Below are 25770 nucleotides of genomic sequence, written 5' to 3' on the forward strand. Positions count from 1 at the left end.
GTCATATACAGTCTGGCCATTGTCTGTTTGTATATTGTCTCTCAGACCATATTCTGAGAAACACACTGGGCCTCTGGTGTTCCTTTCATCCTGGTCTCCTTCCTCCCTTAAGCTGGCTAGACTATAAACTCCGCGCGAGCTATGGACCATCTTTCACCACGCTATTGCCAGTGCCTAGGCACTCAATAAAATCTTGTAAATGAATGCATGGTAAATGAAAATATTTGATATTGCCTTTTGTAGGAACAAGAACATGAACTTTGTGGTGTAGCATATGTACATCTTGATTGGACTGGCTGCCACCAGGAAGAAAGGCTGGAGGCTGCTCCTTCCAGCTACTCTGTTCTAAATACTGTAACCTGAATCCTTGGCCCTGGCAGCTCTCAGTTTTTCTCAAAGCTCCAAGTTAACCCACAGTGTACACATCAGGCCCAGGGGCTTCCCCAGCACTCCTCCGGAGTGCTCTGCTGGGGGCGGGATGGAGTTCGCGGGAAAGCGGCAACTACTTCTAGCATTTTGAAGGCAACCTGAACCCCAGACCTTTAAGTTTGCTGCATTCTCTCCAACCCCGACCTCCAATTCCACTCCACCATTAGGGCCTGGGCTGGGGAGAGCTACTGAAAGAGGGAAAAGGGGGCCCGCCAGCCCCTATATATGGTCCTAATTCAGGACTTAGAGCGTTTGTCTAGAGAGAAAACGCTCAGCAATGTCTGTGCGTGGGGTGGGGATGGGGGACAGGTCCCGAGAGAAGGGCAAAAGCTAGCGGCGCGGGCGGTCTCCTCGGGGAAGCCGTCCCACCTGCTGCCGGGGAGCCCGCCGGGGAGGGGCCGCAGCCACGCGCCCGCGCGCCCACCCCGCCCCTGCCCGCAGCGCGGCCCCGCCAGCCGGGAGTTCCCGCGAGCTGCCCCGCGCCCCAGGCGCGTGGGGGGCCATTTGGTTGGAGGCGGGGAGCAGCCGGGGCACCAAAATAGGAGCCGCTTGTGGGCTGGAGCTGCACTAGCAGGCAGCCTCCGCCGCGTCTCTTCCAAAGATGGTCAGAGGGTCCGGAGGTGCCCCCGTCCCCGCTCGCCGCTAGCCCGCGGGCCCGCAGCGCGACCCGGAGCCACCGCTTGAGGTGAGTGCGGGGCAAGGCCAGCCGGTGGGGAGCGAACGGGGCCGGGCGCAGGGGAGCGAGGCCAGCCCGCGGCAGAGGCGCGGAGACAATGGCCGCGCGGGCGGCGGGCCGGGCCGAGCGCGGGGCCGTCCGCGGCGCCTTCCCCACACCTGTGCGGCGTCCCGGGGTGGAGGGACGCGGGCGCCCGGCCCGGCGGCGGCGCGCGGCGCCCTCGAGGCGAGTCCCCGTGCCAGGCCGCCGGGCGGGGCGGTCTCCGGGCGGAAACGCGGGCCGGGGGCCGGGCGCGCGGCGCGCGGAAAGCCCTGCGGCAGCCGGGGAGGGGGTACGCGGATGGAGGGGCCGCCGTCCGGCCGTTTTCCTTTCCGTCCTTCCTTGAGCAGAAAGGCACAGGATTTCCCTTTTCCGAGATTTCTTCTGTCCAGTTATATTTCGATCATCCCTTTCCTGGCATCTCGATTCGACTTGAAAGGGAGACGGAACTCGGGGAAAAGGTTGAATTGGGGCCGAGCCGAGACGGCCAAGGTCCAGCCTCGAGTGGGGTGACCTCTTGGACACTTGGTTTGCCAAGTGGGGGCTCTCTCTAGGACCGGCAGCTCGGGGCAGATTTCGGAGACTGGGTGAATGGAGTAGCAAATCAATATTTCTTCTCGAAAGGACCCCTGAGCAATCCGGGGGCCTCATATCAGACTCCGAGCTACCCTGCATTGAAATTGGCCATCATATAAATTATGAAATAGTGTGTCCACATTTTGCGTTTGTGACAGAGTGCTGAACTTAGTCTAGTTTTGTATATTCGATGCTAATCAATCATTATAATGACAGAAATATTTAGCATTGATTATGAGGTAATGCGCACAATTGAAAACGTTTATTGTTTCATGTTTATTGCAGCCATGGCTCTAAAAGGACAAGAAGATTATATTTACCTTTTCAAGGATTCGACGCATCCAGTGGATCTTCTGGATGCATTCAAAACATTTTACTTGGATGGATTATTTACTGATATTACCCTTCAGTGTCCTTCAGGCATAATCTTCCATTGTCACCGAGCTGTTTTAGCTGCTTGCAGCAATTATTTTAAAGCAATGTTCACAGCTGACATGAAAGAAAAATTTAAAAATAAAATAAAAATCTCTGGCATCCAACATGATATCTTGGAAGGCCTTGTAAATTATGCGTACACGTCCCAAATTGAGATAACTAAAAGAAATGTTCAAAGCCTGCTTGAAGCAGCAGATCTGCTACAATTCCTTTCGGTAAAGAAAGCATGTGAGCAGTTTTTGGTAAGGCACTTGGATATTGATAATTGTATTGGAATGCACTCCTTTGCAGAATTTCACGTGTGTCCAGAACTAGAGAAGGAATCTCGAAGAATTCTATGCTCAAGGTTTAAGGAAGTATGGCAACAAGAAGAATTTCTGGAAATCAGCCTTGAAAAGTTCCTCTTTATCTTGTCCAGAAAGAATCTCAGTGTTTGGAAAGAAGAAGCTGTCATAGAGCCAGTTATCAAGTGGACTGCTCATGATGTAGAAAATCGAATTGAATGCCTGTATAATCTACTAAGCTATATCAACATAGATATAGATCCAGTGTATTTAAAAACAGCTTTGGGCCTTCAAAGAAGCTGCCTGTTAACCGAAAATAAGATCCGATCTCTCATATACAATGCTTTGAATCCCATGCATAAAGAGATTTCTCAGAGGTCCACAGCCACAATGTATATCATTGGAGGCTATTACTGGCATCCTTTATCAGAGGTGCACGTATGGGATCCTTTGACAAATGTTTGGATCCAGGGAGCAGAAATACCAGATTACACTAGGGAGAGCTATGGTGTTACATGTTTGGGACCCAATATTTATGTAACTGGGGGTTACAGAACGGATAACATAGAAGCTCTTGACACAGTGTGGATCTATAACAGTGAAAGTGATGAATGGACAGAAGGTTTGCCAATGCTCAATGCCAGGTATTACCACTGTGCAGTCACCTTGGGTGGCTGTGTCTATGCTTTAGGTGGTTACAGAAAAGGGGCTCCAGCAGAAGAGGCCGAGTTCTATGATCCATTAAAAGAGAAATGGATTCCTATCGCAAACATGATTAAAGGTAAGTGCAGATTGTGTTTATTCTGTATTTTTTAGGTGTTTGAGGTTAGGTCAAGGGTCTCTCACTTCTCTCACAGATAACGTTAAAAAGAATTTATCACTTTGGAATGCTACCTAGAAACTATAGTGGCTTATACAAATAATGTTACATAGAATGTTCCAAGTGAAAATATAGTATAGCAGTCCCCAACTTGACTGAGTTATGTGATCAGAGTATGCTACCCAGGCTAGAAGAGAAATACTATTTATATAAGAAAACAGTATAATTCATTCTTCTTATTCTACAGCCTGTTTTGAATCTCATCTTGCTTTGAGTCTTAAGAATTTATATTTAAATCAAAGGCTAAATGAAGAGAGAAAGCTGGGTAGTTTTATTCATGTTTAATTGTCCTTTTTTTTTGCTTGCTCTTGACGTTGAACCTTTTTGATTCTGCTTTTAAATATTCAGCTTTTTTTCCTCTCATCATCTGATCGTCTGTCTTTTAAAAGGTCTTTCATTAAAACCTTGAAAGGTTTGGTTCCTATAGGGTGTAACAAATTACATTCTCTCAAAAGCTAGAGACAAACACCCTCTGCTCTTCGGAATTCCAGTCTTGTCTTAGAGGGTAAAGGAGAGGGGCAGGTCCCCTACCTCCCGCACGTGGCCCACACAGTGGCTATTGGATCTCAGCATCTGTCTGATAAACACTGTATTTTCTGCTGTGTTTGGTACTAAATTAGCCTTGTCTTTCTCTCCCACTGTAAAAAAAGTTAAGCTAGAATCTCACTTATTTCATTACATTTATTCATTGGTGCTGGGGAGTTGCGCACAAACTGGTACGTTGTTACCAAATTTGAGTCATTTTATTCCAGATGTTTCTTCCCAGGCCTTTCTGTTTCTTTTTTAATGCTAGTGAGGGTGTGGGAATCTGACCCGGTGTGATTCTTGGATGAGAACAGGAAGCCTGAGAGGCAGAATGGCCTTGTGACCAGACATGCTGCTTCTGAAGCCAAACTGCCTGGATCCAAATCCTGACTTTCACCTCACTTGCTGGTGAGCTTGGGCAAATGGTTTAATCTCCCTGTGCCCCAGTTTTGCCATCTGTACAATGGGGGTCACAATATTACATAGCATAGTTCTGAAAGGATTAATTGAGTTTATTCATGTGAAGTGCTTAGAACCATGCCTGGCACAGAGTAAGCACTCAGTAAGTGTTAGGCATTATTGTCATGAACATCTTATAGAAGAACATGTCAGCTTTGACAGGGCAGAAATATCTTTCATATTCAATTACAATCGCTCTCCTGCATGTTCGAAGATTGCGAAGTAGTTGGCAGGTTGGGAGAAGGTGGCTTAATGCCTGCTGCGATAGCTGCTCTGGTTTTTGACTCTGCCTGAGCTTGACCCCCCAATTTACTAATTCCCCCAGTCCTCTCCCCAGGGTGGCTCTTAATGTCCTGACTCCTTTCCTACAAAAGACACAAGGAAAGTTCAAATATTTTAGCAGCTATTGTAAACCTGGATATATTTCTGCCTCTGTTTCTTTTTTTTTTTTAATGTGATGGAACTGCACTTTTTTTTTTTTTTTTTTTTTTTGTCTGTGTTGGGTCTTCGTTTCTGTGCAAGGGCTTTCTCTAGTTGCGGCGAGCGGGGGCCACTCTTCATCGCGGTGCGCGGGCCTCTTGCTGTTGCGGCCTCTCTTGTTGCAGAGCACAGCCTCCAGACGCGCAGGCTCAGTAGTTGTGGCTCACGGGCCCAGTTGCTCCGCGGCATGTGGGATCTTCCCAGACCAGGGCTCAAACCCGTGTCCCCTGCATTGGCAGGCGGATTCTCAACCACTGTGCCATCAGGGAAGCCCTCTGCCTCTGTTTCTTAATGATAAGATCACCATTTCAGTGGTTCTGCAGTTTAGAGTATATTTCTTTGAGGATTGAAATGTATTACTTTACTGAAATGTTGTTAAATCATGTGTGAAACAGTGCTTCCTGAAAAGAAAATGCTGCAATGGTGTATCCACTGTAAAGAAGGCCACACGTGTTCTTGCCTTAGCCTTGAGTGGAATGGAAAACCCTCGTATGCTGAAGTCTTCCCCTACTCCCCAGCTGGGTCTGAAATTCCAGAGTTTTATACTTTTAACTTAAGTTTTGATTCCTGATTATATCTGACCATCCCAGGGAAGGGTAACACTTTTGTCAGTTATGTGCACTTTTTGCTAGTACTGGTTCTGATGGCTGGACTCATGCTGAACTTTAAGTTTCCCATTTGTCTCTAGAAAGGATAACACTATGTTCCCCAGTTTGTTTTATTTTGTAGCCATAAAGTGAACTAGCAGCTTTCCCTGGTAATGAGCACCTAAATTGGGCAGAGTCAAATTTCAAATTCATTTCCTTTTTTAGTTGACGGGTATACAGAGAAGAAATAAATACTCGGCTGTTTAGAAAGTCCTAACGTTTTTTCCCCCTCATCATAACTGCCCTGCTTATAAACTCACTTTTGTTTTGGAGTAGAAATGCACAGGGAGATTGAACTGCACCGGCCCATCTAATAGGCTAAGTAAAAAGTCGGTTGAAAGACTTAAAACTGACATTTTCAACTAAAACGAGCCTCCTCATCTTTCTTCCTCACGTCTCCTTCCCCTGCTGAATCCATTTCTTCCTTATTTTTCTGTGGCATCAGTGTTTCCCAGTTTTCCGAGCTCAGGACCTCAGGATGAGTCTTGTTTGTCTTGGACGCAGTCAGTCATCAAGGCCCATCTCTTCTGCCCGTGTCTCTTACCTTGGTATCCTTCCCTCCGACTCAAGGCCCAGTCTAAAGTCAGGCCCTCAGTACCTCGCACCGGGGCCAATACCTAGCTCTTTCTGACTCTTGCCCTTCTACTCCTGTAGTCCCTCCCTTCTTCTCTTTAAAAACCTTAAAAAGTCCTGCTAAATTAAGTCCATGTTTCTTAGTTGGGCATCAGGATCCTTTGCTGTGTGGCTTCAGTTTACCACGTCAGCTTTAATTCCCACACGACAGCCCCAGGTGTGCCACCTGCCCTGCCCAAGTGCTGGGAATCAAACTCTGCTACGTGACATTGTCCAATAAGCACTCACCTTTCCCTCTGCCTAGGATGGCTTCCTCTCACCTGTGCCTGCCAAAGGCTACCTACTAAGGCCCAGGTCAAATTCTGCCACTGCCTGCCATGATTCCCCTAGTCAAAGCAGTGTCTCCTTGCTCTGAACGTTCAAGGAGTTCTCTACCCTGTGTTCTAATTATTTGTGTAAATGTCTCACCCCTTTTAAAAAAAGGTTCAGGGAGCCTCTTTTCTTTTTTATTCTTCTGCCCTTCATAGCATCTAGCACAATGCCTTGCATCTACTGTCAATAATAACAAAAGCAATAATAATCTTAGTCCGATATTCATTGCAAAACCGAATGAAAGAGCAATCTGAAGATGTGATTTTAATTAACACACAGGCGTGGGAAATGCTACTGCCTGTGTCTTACATGAAGTTATCTACGTCATTGGCGGCCACTGCGGCTACAGAGGAAGCTGCACCTATGACAAGGTCCAGAGCTACAATTCAGATATCAATGAATGGAGCCTCATCACCTCCAGTCCACATCCAGGTAACAAATTACTGTCTCAAATAGTACATGTTGTGATGCATCTTATCAGCATAAGAGATGGCTAAAAATGGGCTGGAAGTAGAAGGTGCTAAATTTGTAGTAGGCTACACATGGGTATAATTAAAGGCTCAAAATATTCACATGTTCATTTAACAATAATCACAATTAGCTTATTCCAACTAGATGACATCTACAAATACTTTCCCTGATGTCTTTACATGACACATATTTTAAGCCTGTGTGGTTAAAAGAATTAGTTGCTTCATAAATTTTTTTTACTGAGATTCTTTTTTTGTGTTTCCTAATCCTTAGTTATATGCTTTCTTTCATTTTGTACATGCATTATATAAAACACAATTTTTATTGACAGTTAAAAACCACTAGTCTATGAAATAGTTGGGAAGGATACCTGTTGATTCAGTTCAGCAGGAAATGATTTTTTTTTTTTTAGAAGCATGTTCTTTCTGGGTTTCAGTAGCTATTAAGCACTTACTCCTGTGATGTGCAGGGCCAACTGTGTTGGCCTTAACAGTTGTCTACCCACAAAGAATGGCCTGCCTTCTGTGGTGTCCTTTGTTCTTTGACTTGTCTCTTTGGGTAGAGCTCAGGGGGAAGGATAAACCTGTTACAGTTACCTGGTTAAGTTTAAGCCATCTGATTAAGGTTTTTTTCATTAGGAAAGATTCATATCACCATATCACCATACTACTCTGAATCATTTTCCATATAGCATCCGGCTTCTGTGTGAGTCACTGGAGAGCATAGTTGGAATTCACGAACTTGAACCATCTGAGAATAATAATGATAGTTAACCTTCTTGAGCACTTTCCATAGGTCAGGTACTGACTGAGCGCTTTGCATGTAATATTACCTTAAATTCTAACTACAATCCTGTAAGTATTGTTTACCCCTGTTTTACATATTTGTAAAGGCTTAGAAAGGATAAGTAGCTTTGCCAAGGTCACACAGTTTGGAAGTGGTGGATCAGGATTCAAAGTCAGGCAGTTTGATTGCATTGACCTGTGCTATAACCGATAAGCAATCTGCCTCTCCATAAGGGAACAGGCTCTCCTACTTTTGACAAATGCAGCTAGTTCCACCATACGTCATATATGTCATCTCACGGTTCAGGGGGAGCACACCTGAATCTGGTGCTGTGGCTCCATATACCACAGGACTTACACAAGGAGGGACTTCAGCCATACGCTGTCCTGGCTCTGAAGACATCTTGGAGGTAGACTTTCGTCTCCTAGTAGTTCAGATGTATTATCCCAGACTCCCCACAACTTTCTGTGATAACTAATGAAATTATAATAGAAAATAATAATAACTGTCATACTGAGTACAGGCATACCTTGTTTTATTGTACTTCGCTTTATTGTACTTTGCAGATATTGCATTTTTTACAAATTGAAGGTTTGTGGCAGCCCTGCCTTGAGAATTCTATCGGTGCCATTTTTCCAACAGCATTTGCTCACTTTGTGTCTCGCCACATTTTTGTTATTCTCGCAGTGTTTCAAACTTTTTCATTATTATTACATTTGTTATTGTGATTAGTGATCTTTGATGTTCTATTTTAATTGAATTGGCATTTTTTAGCACTAAAATATTTTGAAATTAAGGTATATTCATTGTTTTCTTAGACATAAAAAATATGCCATTGCACACTTAATAGACTACAGTATAGTATAAACATAACTTTTTTTTTTTTGCGGTACGCGGGCCTCTCACTGCTGCGGCCTCTCCCGTTGCGGAGCACAGGCTCTGGACGCGCAGGCTCAGCGGCCATGGCTCAAGGGCCCAGCCGCTCCGCAGCATGTGGGATCCGCCCGGCCTGGGGCACGAATCCACGTCCCCTGCACCGGCAGGCAGACTCCCAACCACTGCGCCACCAGGAAGCCCTAAACATAATTTTTATATGCCCTGGAAAACCAAAAAATTTGTGTGATGCTTTATTGTGATATTCACTTTATTACTGTGCTCTGGAACCCAATCTGCGATATCGTCAAGGTATGCCTGTAATAGCTAACATTTATTCAATAAGTATATACCTGGCACTAACTATTCCAATACTTTATCTGTATTAATCCTTTGAAACCTCACGGCAATCCTGGGAGCTAGGTACTGCTACTATTTTATAGGTCACTGAGGCACACAGAGAGTGAATATATTGCCCAAGGTCAGCTAGCTAGGGCTGTTGTGAGGTTCAAATCCAGGCAGTCTGGCTGGGAGCTCATGCTCTTAACAACTACACTGTTACTTCATTTTTTTTTTTGCGGTACGCGGGCCTCTCACTGCTGTGGCCTCTGCCGTTGCGGAGCACAGGCTCCGGACGCGCAGGCTCAGTGGCCCTGGCTCAAGGGCCCAGCCGCTCCGCGGCATGTGGGATCCTCCTGGACCGGGACACGAACCCGTGTCCCCTGCATCGGCAGGCAGACTCTCAACCACTGCGCCACCAGGGAAGCCCTGTTACTTCATTTGATCCTCATGTTAACCTTATGAGTTAGATCTAACTTCTCTGACTTATCTTTACAAAGAAAATCCAACATATGAAAAGTCAGATTAACAAATCAGAGGGCAGTTGTTTACATTACAAACTTAATTTATATTTCATAAAGAGATTCCTTTAAAAATAAATGTTTTGAGGGACTTCTCTGGTGGCTCAGTGGTTAAGAATCCACCTGCCAATGCAGGGGACATGGGTTCGATCCCTGGTCTGGGAAGATCCCACATGCCGCAGAGCAACTAAGCCCGTGCGCCACAACTACTGAGCCTGTGCTCAAGAGCCCACAAGCCACAACTACTGAAGCCCGCGCGCTTAGAGCCCGTGCTCTGTGACAAGAGAAGCCCGCACTCACTGCAACTAGAGAAAGCCCGTGCACAGCAATGAAGACCCAATGCAGCCAAAAATAAAATAAGTAAATTAATTAATTTAAAAATAAATATAGAAATAAAGGTCTCATAACATACTTAAGTTGGGTATAGCTTGTTAACTGCTTGAAAGAGAGTTTAAAAGGTAGTGAGACTTAAGCCAAAGTATGTAAAGCCATGGCAAATCAAAAAATCAATTAGAAATGAATATTAGAATTCCATATGGAGCATTTTGATTCACATTGGACATTTTCCTGACATAATGTGAGAAACGAAGTTATCAAATTAGCACCCTACGTGGCATCTTCTATTTGGCTCTCACAGTGTTCAAAATATTTTTTAACTGGCTTGTTACCAATATTCAAAATTCAGGAGATTTCAAATAAAAATCATGATTTATGGCCTTTAGAAAAATTGCAAGATCTGGCGACCTTGGATCATATTCCTTCCTGGCAACAATTAGTGGTGCCAAGTAGTGGCTGTTCCCTTTAGATGAGGCTTATATGCTCCGTTTCACCACAGTCTCTTCCATTCTCATCACATCATCGACTTGGGAGGCCCATGCTGCTGTTTTTCTTACCCCTAGCCCAGTTCATTCAGCTAGTCTGTTATCTCCTTGGCCCTGGAAGGCATTTGGACCCACATCCTCTGAATTATAGCAAGTTATGCCTCTTATGCATTTTAGGAGCACCTCGTGAAGAATGTAAAATGTCAGTCTTGAGTCTACCTTATAGATATGTAGCTTAGACCACAAAGAAATGACTACTGTTATTTTTAAAAGGTAATCTAAATGTTATCTTTTTTCTTAATGCTTTGAAGGGTGGTTGCTTTGTATAGTTGAAAAACAGGGGACTATAATCCCATTAAATTCAAGATAACATTTATTGAGACCTTATCTTGGGAAAGATACCATTCTATCGACAGTTATTACCTAAGACACAAAGATGATTAATTTTACTGCCAGAGGAACTCAGTATCTAGTAGTAAATACACATACATAACAGGAATACAAGATAGTCTTACAAATAAGTGCTACTGAAATTGAGGGTAGAGAGAGCTTCAGTCTAATTAAGGGGACCCTGACAATCTTAGAAGGCTTCCAGGCATAGGCTGTTATGATTTGGGCCTTAAGGAATAGCTACAGTTAAGGAAGGTAGTTTTTGAGGAAGAGCGTTCTGGCAGAAATTTAGCCAGTGAAGGAAGGCTGAAGGGAAATTTCCAGGTTCATTCCAGTTCCTGAGAGTAAAAGTATATTAATGAGATGCAAGAGGGTAGGATGAGAGACTGGATGGGAGAGTTCAGTTGAAGAGCATGTCATGGAGGGCTTTGAATGGCAGCCTGGAGAATTTTAAAAATAGAGAGCTTAAAGTTTTCAGAGCAAGAGAATGATGCGTGATCAGTTGTAGCTTCAAGAAAAGAACTCCTTTGAGAATAGACTGGGAGAAAGATGGCAGGGAGATCTGCTAAAGCTATTGTAATAAACCAGGTGAGAAATACTGAAAGCCTGAAGTGGTAGGAGTAGAAAACAGGCAGGTGCGAGGAATGTTACAGATTCACCATTGATTGAATGGTAGTGATCGCTCCCTTGGGTGACTGGACATTGGCGATGAGGACGAGAAAGGAATTGACAGTCATTCCAGGCTCTCTGGCTGATTGACTAGGAGCACTGAAGTAGCAACCAGTGGGAGGGGAGAAGAGGAGAGATGATGAACTCAGTTTTGTAGTGAAATGTCAAGGACCAGTCAGATAACTCAGAAGAGCTGTCCAGCAAGCGATGGGAAGTGTGGTTCTGCAGCTCAGGAGGAAGAATGCAGCTAAACACAGAGATCTGTGAGTTGTTTGCTTAGAGATGGTGACTTATGTGTGGAGGTGAATGAGATGCCTTGGGAGGTTGGGACCAACAACACAGTAGTGAGCAGAATCTTGGGAAACAGCATTAGTTAAAGGATGAGCTGAGGAAGAAGAGTGCGTGAAGAACCCGGGAGAAGCAGTAAGTGATAGAGAGGGAAAATCCGTGGAGAGCTGTGTCCAGTGGGAATAACATTCTCTCCTGGCTCTGCTATTTATTTACTTGTGTAATCTTGGGCAGCAGCTTAAGCTCTTGGGTCTTACTTTCCAGCAAAATGAGGAAGTTAGATTAGATAAGCTTTACAGGTCTTTTCAGTGAGAAAAAACTCTTAGGTAAAAATCTTAAAGTATTTCAATGGATATTGAATACCTGAAAATATTGTGGTTGTCTCTGAATCCCTGGCTGGCTTTGTTCCTATCACTCATGCCACACTGAATACAGACTGCCATGTATTTATAGTGCATATTTGTGTGTAAACTCTTCTGAGCCCTGACAGATGGTGCTATTCCTCATACTTGGCTTGAAATTGTTCATTCATTCATTTGTCCAGCAGATATTTGCTGAGTGCTTCCTGCTTGCTGTGTACAGTGCTAGGGGCTCCATAAACAAGACACAGTCCCTTAGCATCAGTAGCCGCATAGAGTGACCAACAAGAAAAAAGGCACTTATAGCTGAGGAAGTTTCCATCGACCATAACAGAACATTATGTTGCATTTGGGTAACAGGGGAAAAACTACCAGGAATTTATTTATTTATCTGTTTGTTTGTTTGTTTGTTTATGGCTGCATTGGTTCTTCATTGCTGCATACAGGCTTTCTCTAGTTGCGGTGAGCGGGGGCTGCTCTTCATTGCAGTGCGCGGGCTTGTCGTTGCAGTGGCGTCTCTTTCTGTGGAGCACGGGCCGTAGGCATGTGGGCTCAGTAGTTGTGGCTTGCGGGCTTAGTTGCCCCACAGCATGTGGTATGTTCCTGGACCAGGGATAGAACCTGTGTCCCCTGCATTGGCAGGCGGATTCTTCACCACTGTGCCACCAGAGAAGCCCACTTTATTTATTTTTATACTTTAAAAAAATTGAGATATAGTTTATGTACAATATTATATAAGTTTTAGGTGTACAGCATAGTGATTTATAATTTTAAATTTTTTTTATAGTTAAAATTTTTTATACTCTATAGTTATTATAAAGTATTGGCTATATTCCCTGTGTTGTACAATATATCCTTGTAGCCTATTTATTTTATACATAATAGTTTGTACTTCTTAATCCCCTACCCCTATCTTGCCCCTTCACCACTTCCCTCTCCCCACTGGTAACCACTAGCTTGTTCTCTATATCTGTGAGTCTATTTCTTTTTTGTTATATTAACTAGCTTGTTTTATTTTTTAGATTCCACATATAAGTGATACCATGCAGTATTTGTCTTTCTCTGTCTGACTTATTTCACTTAGCATAATACCCTCCAAGTCCATCCATGTTGTTGCAAGTGGCAAAATTTCTTTTTCATGGCTGAGTACTATTCCTGTGTGTGTGTGTGTGTGTGTGTGTGTGTGTGTGTGTGTGTATTATATATATATATCACATCTTTTTTATCTGTTCATCTGGGGTTTCTTTGCTTTATCATTTTTTTAAAAATTATTTATTGGAGTATAGTTGATTTACAATGTTGTGTTAGTTTCAGGTGTATAGCAAAGTGAATCAGATACATATACATATATCCACTCTTTTTTAGATTCTTTTCCCATATAGGCCATTACAGAGTATTCAGTAGAGTTCCCTGTGCTATACAGTAGGTCTTATTGGTTATCTGTTTTACACATAGTAGTATGTATATGTTAATCCCAATATCCCAATTTATCCCTCCCCCTCTTACCCCCTGATAACCATAAGTTTGTTTTCTACTCTGTAACTCTATTTCTGTTTTGTAGATAAGTTCATTTGTACCCTTTTTTAAGATTCCATATATAAGCAATATCATATAATATTCATCATTCTCTGACTTACTTCACTCAGTATGACAATCTCTAGGTCCATCCATGTTGCTGCAAATGAATTATTTTGTTCTTTTTTTATGGCTAATATTCCATTGTATATACATACCATATATTCTTTATCCATTCCTCTGCTGATGGACATTTAGGTTGCTTCCGTGTCCTGGCTATTGTAAATAGTGCTGCAGTGTACATTGGGGTGCATGTGTCTTTTTTTTTTTTTTTTTTTTTTGCGGTATGCGGGCCTCTCACTGTTGTGGCCTCCCCCGCTGCGGAGCACAGGCTCCGGACGCGCAGGCCCAGCGGCCATGGCTCACGGGCCCAGCCGCTCCGCGGCATATGGGATCCTCCCAGACCGGGGCACGAACCCGTATCCCCTGCATCGGCAGGCGGACTCTCAACCACTGCGCCACCAGGGAGGCCCGCATGTGTCTTTTTGAATTATGGTTTTCTCTGGGTATATGTCCAGTAGTGGGATTGCTGGGTCATACAGTAGTTCTATTTTTAGTTTTCTAAGGAACCTCCATACTGTTGTCCATAGTGGCTGTATCAATTTACATTCCCACCAATAGTGCATGAGGGTTCTCTTTTCTCCACACCCTCTCCAGCATTTATTGTTTCTAGATTTCTTGATGATGGCCATTCTGACCAGTGTGAGGTGATACCTCATTGTAGTTTTGATTTGCATTTCTCTAATAATTAGTGATTTTGAGCATCTTTTCATGTATTTGTTGGCGATTTATATGTCTTCTTTATAGAAATGTCTATCTAGGTTGTCTGCCCATTTTTTGATTGGGTTTTTTTTTTATATGGAGCTGCATGAGCTGTTTGTATATTTTGGAGATTGATCCTTTGTCAGTTGCTTGATTTGCAAATATCTTCTCTGATTCTGAGAGTTGTCTTTTAGTCTTGTTTATGGTTTCCTTTGCTGTGCAAACGCTTTTAAGTTTAATTAGGTCCCATTTGTTTATTTTTGTTTTTTATTCTCATTACTCTAAGTGGTGGATGAAAAAGATCTTGCTGCTGTTTATGTCAAAGAGTGTTCTGCCTGTCTTTTTCTCTAAGAGTTTTATAGTATCTGGCCTTACATTTAGGTCTTTAATCCATTTGGAGCTTATTTTTGTGTATGGTGTGAGAAAATGTTCTAATTTCATTCTTTTCCATGTAGCTGTCTAGGTTTCCCAGCACCACTTGTTGAAGAGACTGTCTTTTCTCCGTTGTATATTTTTGCCTCCTTTGCCATAGATTAATTGATCATGAGGATACAGCATTAATATACAGAAATCTGTTGGATTTCTATATGCTAACAATGAACTATCAGAAAGAGAAATTAAAGAAACAATCCCATTTACCATTGCATCAAAAAGAATAAAATACCTGGGACTAAACCTTCCTAAGGAGGTAAAGACCTGTGCTCGGAAAACTGTAAGACACTGATGAAAGAAATTGAAGATGCTATAAACAGATGGAAAGACATACTGTGTTCATGGATTGGAAGAATTAATATTGTTAAAATGACCACACTACCCTAAGGCAATCTACAGATTCAGCGCAATCCCTATCAAAACACCAAGGGTAGAGCTTCCCTGGTAGTGCAGTGGTTAAGAATCTGCCTGCCAATGCAGGAGACACGGGTTCGAGCCCTGGTCTGGGAAGATCCCACATGCTGCAGAGCAGCTAAGCCTGTGTGTCACAACTACTAAGCCTGCACTCTAGAGCCCGCAAGCCACAACTACTGAGCCCATGTGCCGCAACTACTGAAGTGCCCTATAGCCTGTGCTCTGCAACGAGAAGCCACCACAAGAAGAAGCTTGCACACCACAACGAAGAGTAGCCCCCGCTCACCACAACTAGAGAAAGCCCGCGCTCAGCAATGAAGACCCAATGCAGCCAAAAATAAATAAAATAAATAAATTAATTAATTAATTTAAAAAATACCAAGGGTGTTTTTTACAGAACTAGAAAAAATAATTTTAAAATTTGTGTGGAAGCACAGAAGACCCCGAATAGCCAAAACCGTCTTGAAAAAGAAGAACAGAGCTGGAGGAATCGCAGACTTTAGACTATACTACACAACTCCTGTAATCAAAACAGTATGGTACTGGCACAAAAACAGACACATAGATAAATGGAACAGAATAGAGAGCCCAGGAGTCACTTTATTTTAAATATTTTTACTGCTATAGAAAGATTGAGATACTTCTCTTAAAATAAGAGTTCCAAATTGAGGATTTTTTGTGAGATTTGAATAACTTAAGAAAAGCTTACTAAGCTCATTGTTGAATCATTTATACCAACTGATAAAAGTTTTGAATCATCATTAATTTTCACAATAACCATTTGACAGAAAGACTCATAATTTATATAAACAAACAATGTGTCACAAGTACTCAAAAACAACTAAATCCTATAAAAATTCTGCATGTGTATAACTGAAAGGCAATAAATGGGTTTTCAGAGGTAGGGAATTCTTTTGTTCTTGGATGTCAGAAACCAGAGAACAACAGTATGGGGACTCAAAGCAGAAATACCAGTCTTCTCAGACTTTTCCTTAGGCTTTGAAACCTAAATAGTAAGAACTTTACTGATAAGAATTTGTCTTCCCTACTTAAAGGGGAAATCACATTTCTGATTGTACATTCTTTCTTTCTAAAGAAGGCCTTATAAGCTTTTCTTCCACGAAATAATGGGAGCGCATATTTGGGCACAGAGGGTACAAGGTACAATTCATTCATTGATTCAACAAACTTTTATTGAGTCCTTACAAGATGCCAGACACCTGCCATCCTTCAGTTGGGAGTGGAGTGGTGGGCAGGACACAGTTCCTGCACTGTCAGAAGGAAGAGAGAGACTGTAAACAGGAACCACAACAGATCATGAGAAGAGCTACAGAGAGAATTAAAATAGGGTGATGTGGTAGAGATGCCTGACTGGCTCCTTCAGGTTGGATGATCTGGGAAGGCCCTCTGAGGAGGTGAGAGTAAGATGAGACCTGAATGACATGGAGAAGGTAGCTGTGCAAGGACCTGGGAAAAGAAGGTGTTCCAGACAGATGGAACAGCTCGGCAATGGCAAGCTAAATCTTCATTTATTCGCCATAGTATTAGTGCCACTGACAACTCCTGCTCTTTCTTCAGGTCTGCAGCTAGAAGTATTTAAGTGTAATCTAATGGTTGATACTTCCAGAGAAAGAACTCACTCACAGGCTGGGAGCAATATTAGAACTGAGGGGGCCTCCCTGGTGGCGCAGTGGTTGAGAGTCCGCCTGCCGATGCAGGTTCGTGCCCCGGTCTGGGAGGATCCCATATGCTGCGGAGCGGCTGGGCCCGTGAGCCATGGCCGCTGAGCCTGCGCATCCGGAGCCTGCGCGTCCGGAGCCTGTGCTCCGCAACGGGAGAGGCCACAGCAGTGAGAGGCCCGCATACCGCAAAAAGAAAAAAAAAAAAAAAAAAAAGAACTGAGGGCGTGGAAGAAACAGGGCTGGGACTAGGGTCAGGCAAGTGACCTGTGCCCTTGAGGCACAGAACTGAAGGAGTTGCTCGGAAGTGGAAGAGTCTCCTGTTTTGTGCTCTGGGCACCTCACTTGCCTTACCCTAGTCACAGCCCTGGGAAGAAGGGAGAGGAAGTGAAGTTGCCAAAGATCCTGGTGCCTGGAAGAGCCAGCAGGTTTGGATGTGGAGGGGGAGATAAAATGGAAAAAATTAAAATGGGCTGGAAAGCTGACCCCCAAGAGGTGGACTCCCAGCCCCAGGATGCAGACCTCACACGGCAGCCCTCGGCCTTTGAGCACCTTTCACAGCTTCTTAAGGTCACAGACTGTAGTTCCCCACTAAACTGGCTTATATTTCTCTAACTTCTTGTGTCTTTAACTTGACCAGCAGTGTGAGAGAGGCAAGCGCCTGTGGCAGCAGGTACTGTACAGGGTTAGCTGCTAAGACCCGAAGGACCGTACACCAGTTACCTGGGACGTCTTCATGGCAGAGGGATTCTGCTGCTACCACCTTTTACACATAGGCGTAGAGAAAAAGGTGCCTGTGCTGGGAAGTTCCCGGAAGGGTAGTGGTCGGAGGATGAGTTCCTCCCGGCATCCTGCAAAGCCAGTTTAGGGATAACCTGAAAGACAGTGGCAGGAATAGGTAATCTGAGTCTGGTGATTGGGAGTGGATTTTAAGGCTCCGTGTTGTGGTAGTGTGTGCTGGAATCAAAATGTCACAACTACTCTATTTTTGTATGCTAAATTGTAAAGCATTATTATCACCACCCTAAGGTATCTCTTTTGCTTGTTATCCTAATAGAAATATGCTTTTTTCTTTTTAATAGAATATGGATTGTGTTCAGTTCCATTTGAAAATAAACTCTATCTAGTTGGTGGACAAACTACAATCACAGAATGCTATGACCCTGAACAGAATGAATGGAGAGAGATCGCTCCCATGATGGAAAGGAGGATGGAGTGTGGTGCCGTCATCATGAATGGATGTATTTATGTCACTGGGGGGTACTCCTACTCAAAAGGGACATATCTTCAGAGCATTGAGAAATATGATCCAGATCTTAATAAGTGGGAAATCGTGGGTAATCTTCCAAGTGCCATGCGGTCCCACGGGTGTGTTTGTGTGTATAATGTTTGATTAAGTCCATAGAAATGACCAAGTAATCACTGTTTCAGGGTGTAGTGAAAAAGAATGTAGGGTTTGGAGTGTCTTACTTGTTATTGTGGCCTGGCACACGTTAGGTGAATTCTCATGCCTAACCCCCACTCTACACCCCAACCCCCCTGTGATTAATGGTCAAGAAACATGTATATTTACAGTTGAATCAGTGGGGTTACTACCTTTAATCTCTGCTCATCAAAGGTGATCTGGAACACTGGACACTTGGTAAAAGGTGAAACGTCTTTGCAGTGAATTTTTTTCTCCTGGTAGCATCAACACTGGGTGTAGGTCAAAATCATTCTGTGGAGTGAAATATTTCTTATGACAGTGTAATAGTGTACATTAATGTAATGTAATAGTGTACATTAAGGTTCCATTTAGCTAACAAGGAATTTGAAATATAAAGAGGGAATATTCTCTACCTCTACAAAATCAATACTTAAAAATATTTTTTAACCTTTAGAATTATTTAGAATGGACTTAAGTCTAATGTTTTTCCTTTGTAGTGTGTATTATTTATAGTTATGATTCTTTATTTACTGACTACCAGAGATATACAAGATGTTGTGCAAAAGATTATTACTATTCAGAGTTTACAAACTAAATTTAAAAGAATGGAAAATCTGAAAAATTGCAGAGGAAAGAGTTGAATATTTGTTGATCCTAAGAGCTATTTTTAATTTTCAACTTTGATGTAAATTGCTAGTTTAGGTGTCTTTAAGCATATCAGAAAATCCTCTTTATTCATAAGTATAGGTACTTGTCTGCATGTGAAATTGAAATTTAGAGCCAGAAAGCATGTAGAACATTGTGATATAGTAGAAAATACGTTGATGAGAAGAAATTTGAATTCATTTTCCACTAACTAGATTTTGTGACTTGGATTGAGTCACCTAACCTCAATTAGAACTTCCCTTCCCATGTACACTGGCTCTTTGGGTGATAGATGTGCCTAGATATGGATCCCCACAGCTCTTGGAGTAGCCAGAGGTGGCCTGGGTAGCTGAAACTTCAGGGCCAGAAACATCTTTGTCCATTTTCTCCAGTGTGCCTACCATATCACTTTCCATGTGTGCCATAACTTGAGAAAATTTAAGAAGCGTAGCTTAACTCATCTAACCTTTTAGTAATCTGTTAGATCATCTACCCTCACTCTTCATTTTTTGAGACAATAATTATTTTTAACTTTAAGTATGTAAGTGTAAAACTACCTAATTTTTCTGAGTTATTTTTAAATTTTAGAAAGAACCTGTTTAATACATTCGTTTAAGAAGGCATTTTAAACAGATACAACCCTTTGGTAACACAATATGGCACTACATAGAAAGCCATAAAAATGACCATATCTTTTCCTCATAAATTCTACTCCTTGATTTGTAACCTAAAGAATAACATACAAACAAAACAAACAAAAAGGTAAATGCATGAGGTTGTTTATGTCTGCATTATTTACAATAGCGAAAAATTGGAAATAATCTAAATGGCAAAGAAGAAAGTGGGCTAATAAAAAGAGTGAAGCCTTATACTGCCATTAAAAAAATTGTTTGGAAGACTGTAGAAACATGGGCATGTCTGTGATATGGTAAGTAAAATAAGCACAATATAAAATGGTATGAACACTATCATTGTGTCTGTAAAATCTTTATGCATGTGGAAAGTAATATGCAGAAGTGAAATTCATTGTGTTAGTGTAGGGGGATATGGAATGATTTTTAAATTATTTAAATGTTTTCCTTTCATATTACTTTGTATTTTCAATAAAAATAAATAAATCACTGCAACGTGGTAAAGCTGCTTGAATTTGGGCCAGTTGAATTAAAGGACAATTGAGTTTCTGAATTAGTGAAACAACTGAATTACAGAGTATTTCAATCTGTACTTGAATTACAGAATATTTTATTGCTCTCAAGAACATTTGCATTTAATGCTGAACCAGTAATACGTTATCCAGTAGGGCTTTAGAGATCTCTTTTATGAATGGATGAGAACAATTGCAATCACTTTTGCCTCCTTTCAGCTTATCTAGGCCCTATAAAAGTCCAGCCTCTGGAAATTCTTTCCTGACTGTTTCAGCCACAGTAAAACTTCCATTGTCACATTTAAAGAATTTAACATTTATATGTGCATGTTATGTCTCTTGGCTAATTTTGAGATCATGGATCCCATCTTATTCTTAAGGATCTTGAAAATAGTTTGTGATCTCAGGCATTTAATTTCCAGCTTCTATTTTCTATAAAATTCTTTTTTTGTTCTTGATATATGCACACAAGAAAGAATTAAGAAAGGTAAACATTTCGGTCAGAATTATTCCAAGTTCCAAATCACTGTTGTATGAATGAAAAATATTTTACTATAATTAAATACAGGCCATTGCTTTGGGAGGGCAAACACTATTTTACAAAATAATTAAAGTTGTGGAGATGATTTTAAGTATGACTTAATTAAGAGGACTCCAAGTATCCAAATTTTGAAAGTTGCTGTTTCTCACGAGTCTTATTTTTAGTTTTTAGCTACAACTGAAATAGGATCAATATCTAGGGTACTTGCTTAAAGGCACATTAGCCTTTATTTCCATATGCATAGAAAAAATTTTTAGGTCTCTTAATCTATGAGTTCCCCATCCATCTTTTCTTTTTTTAACTCCTTGCAATTTAATTGTTGAAGCTAGATCATTCATTCTGCTTTCCCAGAGTTAAGATTTTACTGATTGTGTTCCTATTGTGTAGTTTAGCACGTTACTATGTCCCCTGTGTTTCCTATAAGTTGGTAGTTAGATCCAGAAGCTTAATCAGATTCAGGTTTGATTTTTTTTTTTTGGGGGGTCAAAATTACTTCACAGGTGGTGGTGTGTTCATTCATCAAAAGACATAATTGTCTCTTTCTGATGTTGGCAGCCATAGATGCTCAATACCCAGATCCTTAATTCATTAGGGATTGCAAAATGGTGATTTCCAATGCTCTCTCTTCTTGGTGTATTTGTTGAAATACTTCTATAAAGAAAAACCTTCCTTCACTTACTAGTTGTTTACCCAGAGGTATAGTTTGTATAGGAAAGGTAGAAGAAACACTTGATTCCTAACTTTATGTACCAGTTTGCAAAATGAATAGTTGTTAGCATCCTTCAAAGGTGATTTATTAGATTTATTGTTTTTTATTTTTTTTAACATTTATTTATTTATTTTTGGCTGCGTTGGGTCTTCGTTGCTGTGCACGGGCTTTCTCTAGTTGGGGCAAGTGGGGGCTACTCTTCATTGTGGTGTGCGGGCTTCTCACTGCAGTGGCTTCTCTTGTTGCTGAGCACGGGCTCTAGGTGCACGGGCTTCAATAGTTGTGGCTCATGGGCTCAGCAGTTGTGGCTCGCGGGCTCTAGAGCACAGGCTCAGTAGTTGTGGCGCACGGGCTTAGTTGCTCCGAGACATGTGGGATCTTCTCGGACCAGGGCTCGAACCCGTGTCCCCTGCATTGGCAGGCAGATTCTTAACCACTGCGCCACCAGGGGAGTCCCTATTGTTTCTTTTAAATTGTTTTGAACTCATGGATTTAAATGTACTTGGCGTCTTTCAGTCCATTGTAGTTACTCTTACTGATGCTCCGTTTATCATCTTGAGCCAGTGAAAGGCTCTGTAGAGTGCTTCCCAGAGTTGTTCCCTTTTGGCACAGCTCCAGTAGTTTTTGATAGCTTCTTTGTTCTCTGGTATGACCAGATACTCCTGGCTCATCTTGTGCATTTCCCGCCTCAAACCTGGAATCAGCCATTTCTCCAAGCAGCCCTGATTTCTTTCAGGGAAAAATGGTATTTCAAGACCATCGTCTGGACGCTAGGGATGCTTACTGCTACTAGATTGTTTCTTGTTTCTAGGCATAAAATTAAAATACATAACAATAAAAATACTAAAGACAGGGATAATTAGAGTTAAATTTTTCTAAGGTCCTAGCATCGTCAGGAAGTGGTAAAAGCACCACAGGGTATTCACCTAATCTCTTCTATCCCAATATCTGTAGCCCCTTTTCCCACAGAAAGTATTCTGGTTCTCAGAGTTACCTAGGAAAATAAAATTAAGAAATCACTTTGTAACTCATTTTTTTTATTCCACATCTCTCTCTCCATTTTTCTCTCTTTTCCTCTCTCTCCCTCTGTCTGTCTCTCTCTATCTCCCCCCAACACACACACACACACACACACACCGTTCTCAGAATAACAATACCAACAAGCAGTTTGGGTATGAATTTTCAATAATTTTGGACTTCTTCAAAATTCCAAATAGAAAGTAGATGGGAAGGTGAGGTTGAAACTGGCTAACTACCACCTGAGACTTTACATCAGGCAGAAGGAAAGAATGGTAAGGAATCCCAGCCAGGAACTCTAAACATACATAAAAATAAAGTTATAGAGCATTTTGTTCTTCATAATTTTTGAAAGTCTTTGAAATACCATCCTTGTTAAGAGTTTCTTTCTGCTTTTCCATCCTACAGTTTCTAGCAAAAGGCATTTATTTTTGGAGGCTCAACCAAGAGCTCATAGGACTTTTTCAGATAACATTTCCCCCTTGTTGGCCTAATAGCAGGTCCAATGAACACAAAAGACACATACAATTATTTTCCAGTGTTGTTAAGTAGGAATGGAAACCCAAAGTTATTGGTTTAACAATGTATTTATAGTCTTTTTTTTTTTTTTTTTTTTGGTGGTACGCGGACCTCTCACTGTTGTGGCCTCTCCCGTCGTGGAGCACAGGCTCCAGACGCGCAGGCTCAGCGGCCATGGCTCACGGGCCCAGCCGCTCCGCAGCTTGTGGGATCTTCCCAGACAGGAGCATGTACCCGTGTCCCCTGCATCGGCAGGCGGACTCTCAACCACTGTGCCACCAGGGAAGCCCTATGGTCTTTTTTATCTTTGCTTTTAAAAGAAGTTAGGAAGGCAATGTGATGGAGTCCATAACCTTTGTCTCTTAATCAAGGAGAAAGTTCTCTAAAAAGGTTTGGGGCAGGAATTGCCCACAGTTCAGAAGCCCCATTGTGTCCATGCGTTCCCTCAGCCCCACCAAAATCACAGCACACACTTGGTTCACAAAATTGTTAGAAGGTTTAAACCAAAATCGTGCCCAATATAAATTATCATTATCCTCTTGGCTGGACACAAGTTCAGTCTTCCAGTGTGTTTTGTGGCTTTGTATTTCCTATTTGTGTTTTTCATCTGCGCACCTGTAATATTTTGAAAAGTAGTTCTAACTGGGCTTCTTTCCATAATGACATCCGCCTTCTGTGAACCTGTGTTTTTACTCCATAAGTTATAAATAAAGATGTTCTTGGCCATTGCAGTGAATGAGCTGAAGCTTTGAAATTTTTTTTCAATGAGGAAACTCAGTTTTATGAGAAAACAACTGCGAAAAGGTAACAAAACATCTGTGGAAGTAGCACAGCATCCCGTCTCATAAATCTAGGATCAGAAACTCTCAGCAGGCTCCTTCCCTTTTCTTTCCCCTTTCCTTTCTGTAAAAACTAAACATTTAGAATAATTTAAGTTAAGGGAAAGGAGAGCCGCCCACTAAGTTCTCCAGTGTCCTGTTCTCCTCAACTTGTAGAGCAGCTTTAGTTCTGGTCTTGGAGGATAGTTTGCACTCATTTCTGTTTGAGAAATGCCTTTGCTGATGAGCAGATAAATCCCTGCTGACTACAGAAACAATAGAGTCTACAAGACACTGTGATCATGCCATTCCTCTGTGCAGTTCCTTGTGATGTCTCCATCTTATTTAAAGTCCAAGTCCTTCCAATATTATGCATGTGTGCTGTTGTAGACGGACACAAAAATGGATAGTCACATGCTCAGGTGAAAGCTCAGAGTCTTGTTAAAAACAGGAAGAAGGGGTTAACAGATACTGGGACCATTAACAATCTCTGTCAGATACTAAAATGCTATAAAACCACTAAAATTAAAAATCTGGTGTGTTATATTTCAAAATAAAGAAGCAAGGTTAAAAACCTGAGGTACTGAGACGTGAATAGAAAAACAGATCATCAGAAAACCTTTATCTTATATTACATTTTCATATGTGTCTGGGTCTGTATTCATGCTCACATGGACGGAGTTTTTTTAAAATTTTTATTGGAGTATAGTTGATTTACAATGTTGTGTTAGTTTCAGGTGTATGGAAGTTTAAATTGGTACATTTATCAGGGCAACCGGGAAAAATGTGTCAAAATTACAAGTGCAAATACTTCTTTTACCTTTTTTTAATTGAAATATAATTAACTTACAATGTGTTCGTTTCAAATTGATTCAGTTTTCTTTTTCAGATTCTTTTCCATTATAAGTTATTACAACATATTGCGTATAGTTCCCTGTGCTATACAGTAGGTCCTTACTGTTTACCTATTTTATATATAGTAGTGTGTATCTGTTAATCCCAAACTCCTAATTTATCCCCCCCCACTGCTATCCCCTTTAGTAACCATAAGTTTGTGTTCCATGTCTATGAGTCTATTTGTTTTATAAATAAGTTCATTTGCATCATTTTTTAAGATTCCACATATAAGTGATATCATGCTATTTGTCTTTCTCTGTCTGACTTACTTCACTTAATATGATTGTCTCTAGGTCCATCCATGTTACTGCAAATGGCATTATTTCATTTTTTTTTTACGGCTGAGTAATACTTCATTGTATATATACCACGTCTTCTTTATCTAGTCATCTGCTGATGGACATTTAGGTTGCTTCCATGTCTTGGCTATTGTAAATAGTGCTGCTACGAACATTGGGGTGCATGTGTCTTTTTGAGTTTGTGTTTCCTCTAGATATATGCCCAGGAGTCATGGGCATATATTAAAAATCTGGTGTGCTATATTTCAAAGTAAAGAAGCAAGGTTAAAAACCTGAGGATCAGATTGTTGGATCATATGGTAACTCTCTTTTTAGTTTTTTAAGGAACCTCCATACTGTTCTCCATAGTGGCTGTACCAGTTTACGTTCTCACCAACAGTGTAGGAGGATTCCTTTTTCTCCACACCCTCGCCAGCATTTATTATTTGTAGACTTTTTAATCATGGCCATTCTAACTGGTGTGAGGTGACACCTCATTGTAGTTTTGACTTGCATTTCTCTAATAATTAGCAATATTGAGCATTTTTTCATATGCCTGTTGGCCATTTGTATGTCTTCTTTGGAGAACTGTCCATTTAGGTTCTCTGCCCATTTTTTGACTGGGTTGTTTGTTTGTTTGATGTTAAGCTGTATGAGCTGTTTGTATATTTTGGAAATTAATCCCTTGTCAGCAGCATCGTTTGCAAATATTTTCTCTCAGTCCATAGGTTGTGTTTTCATTTTGTTTATGGTTTCCTTTGCTGTGCAAAAGCTCTCAGGTTTAATAAGGCCCCATTTGTTTATTTTTGCTTTTATTTCCATTGCTTTTAGGAGACAGATCCAAAAAAATATTGCCACGATTTATGTTAAAGAGTGTTCTGCCTGTGTTTTCCTCTAGAAGTTTTATAGCGTCTGGTCTTACATTAAGTTCTTTAATCCATTTTGAGTTTATTTTTGTGTATGGTGTGAGAAAATGTTCTAATTTCATTCTTTTCCATGTAGCTGTCCAGGTTTCCAAGCAC

The 25770-nt window shown here is 41.5% G+C and overlaps 2 protein-coding genes across 2 annotated transcripts in view; one reads left to right on the forward strand and one right to left on the reverse strand.

Annotated features, from left to right (window-relative positions):
* The window catches only part of CFAP210 (cilia and flagella associated protein 210), a 99956-nt gene that overhangs the window by 58847 nt on the left and 15339 nt on the right, over positions 1–25770 (reverse strand). The gene's annotated exons all lie outside the window — the stretch shown is intronic.
* Positions 1993–18586, forward strand: KLHL23 (kelch like family member 23; the record flags this gene model as incomplete). Its single annotated transcript, XM_082630524.1, has 3 exons — positions 1993–3220; positions 6655–6807; positions 17837–18586. The coding sequence occupies 3 exons, from the start codon at positions 1993–1995 to the stop codon at positions 18145–18147; spliced, it is 1692 nt and encodes a 563-aa protein (XP_082486650.1). The 3' UTR covers positions 18148–18586.

Source organism: Mesoplodon mirus, assembly GCF_964341445.2.
Source record: "Mesoplodon mirus genome assembly, chromosome: 8".
NCBI classification, from domain to species: Eukaryota; Metazoa; Chordata; class Mammalia; order Artiodactyla; family Ziphiidae; genus Mesoplodon; species Mesoplodon mirus.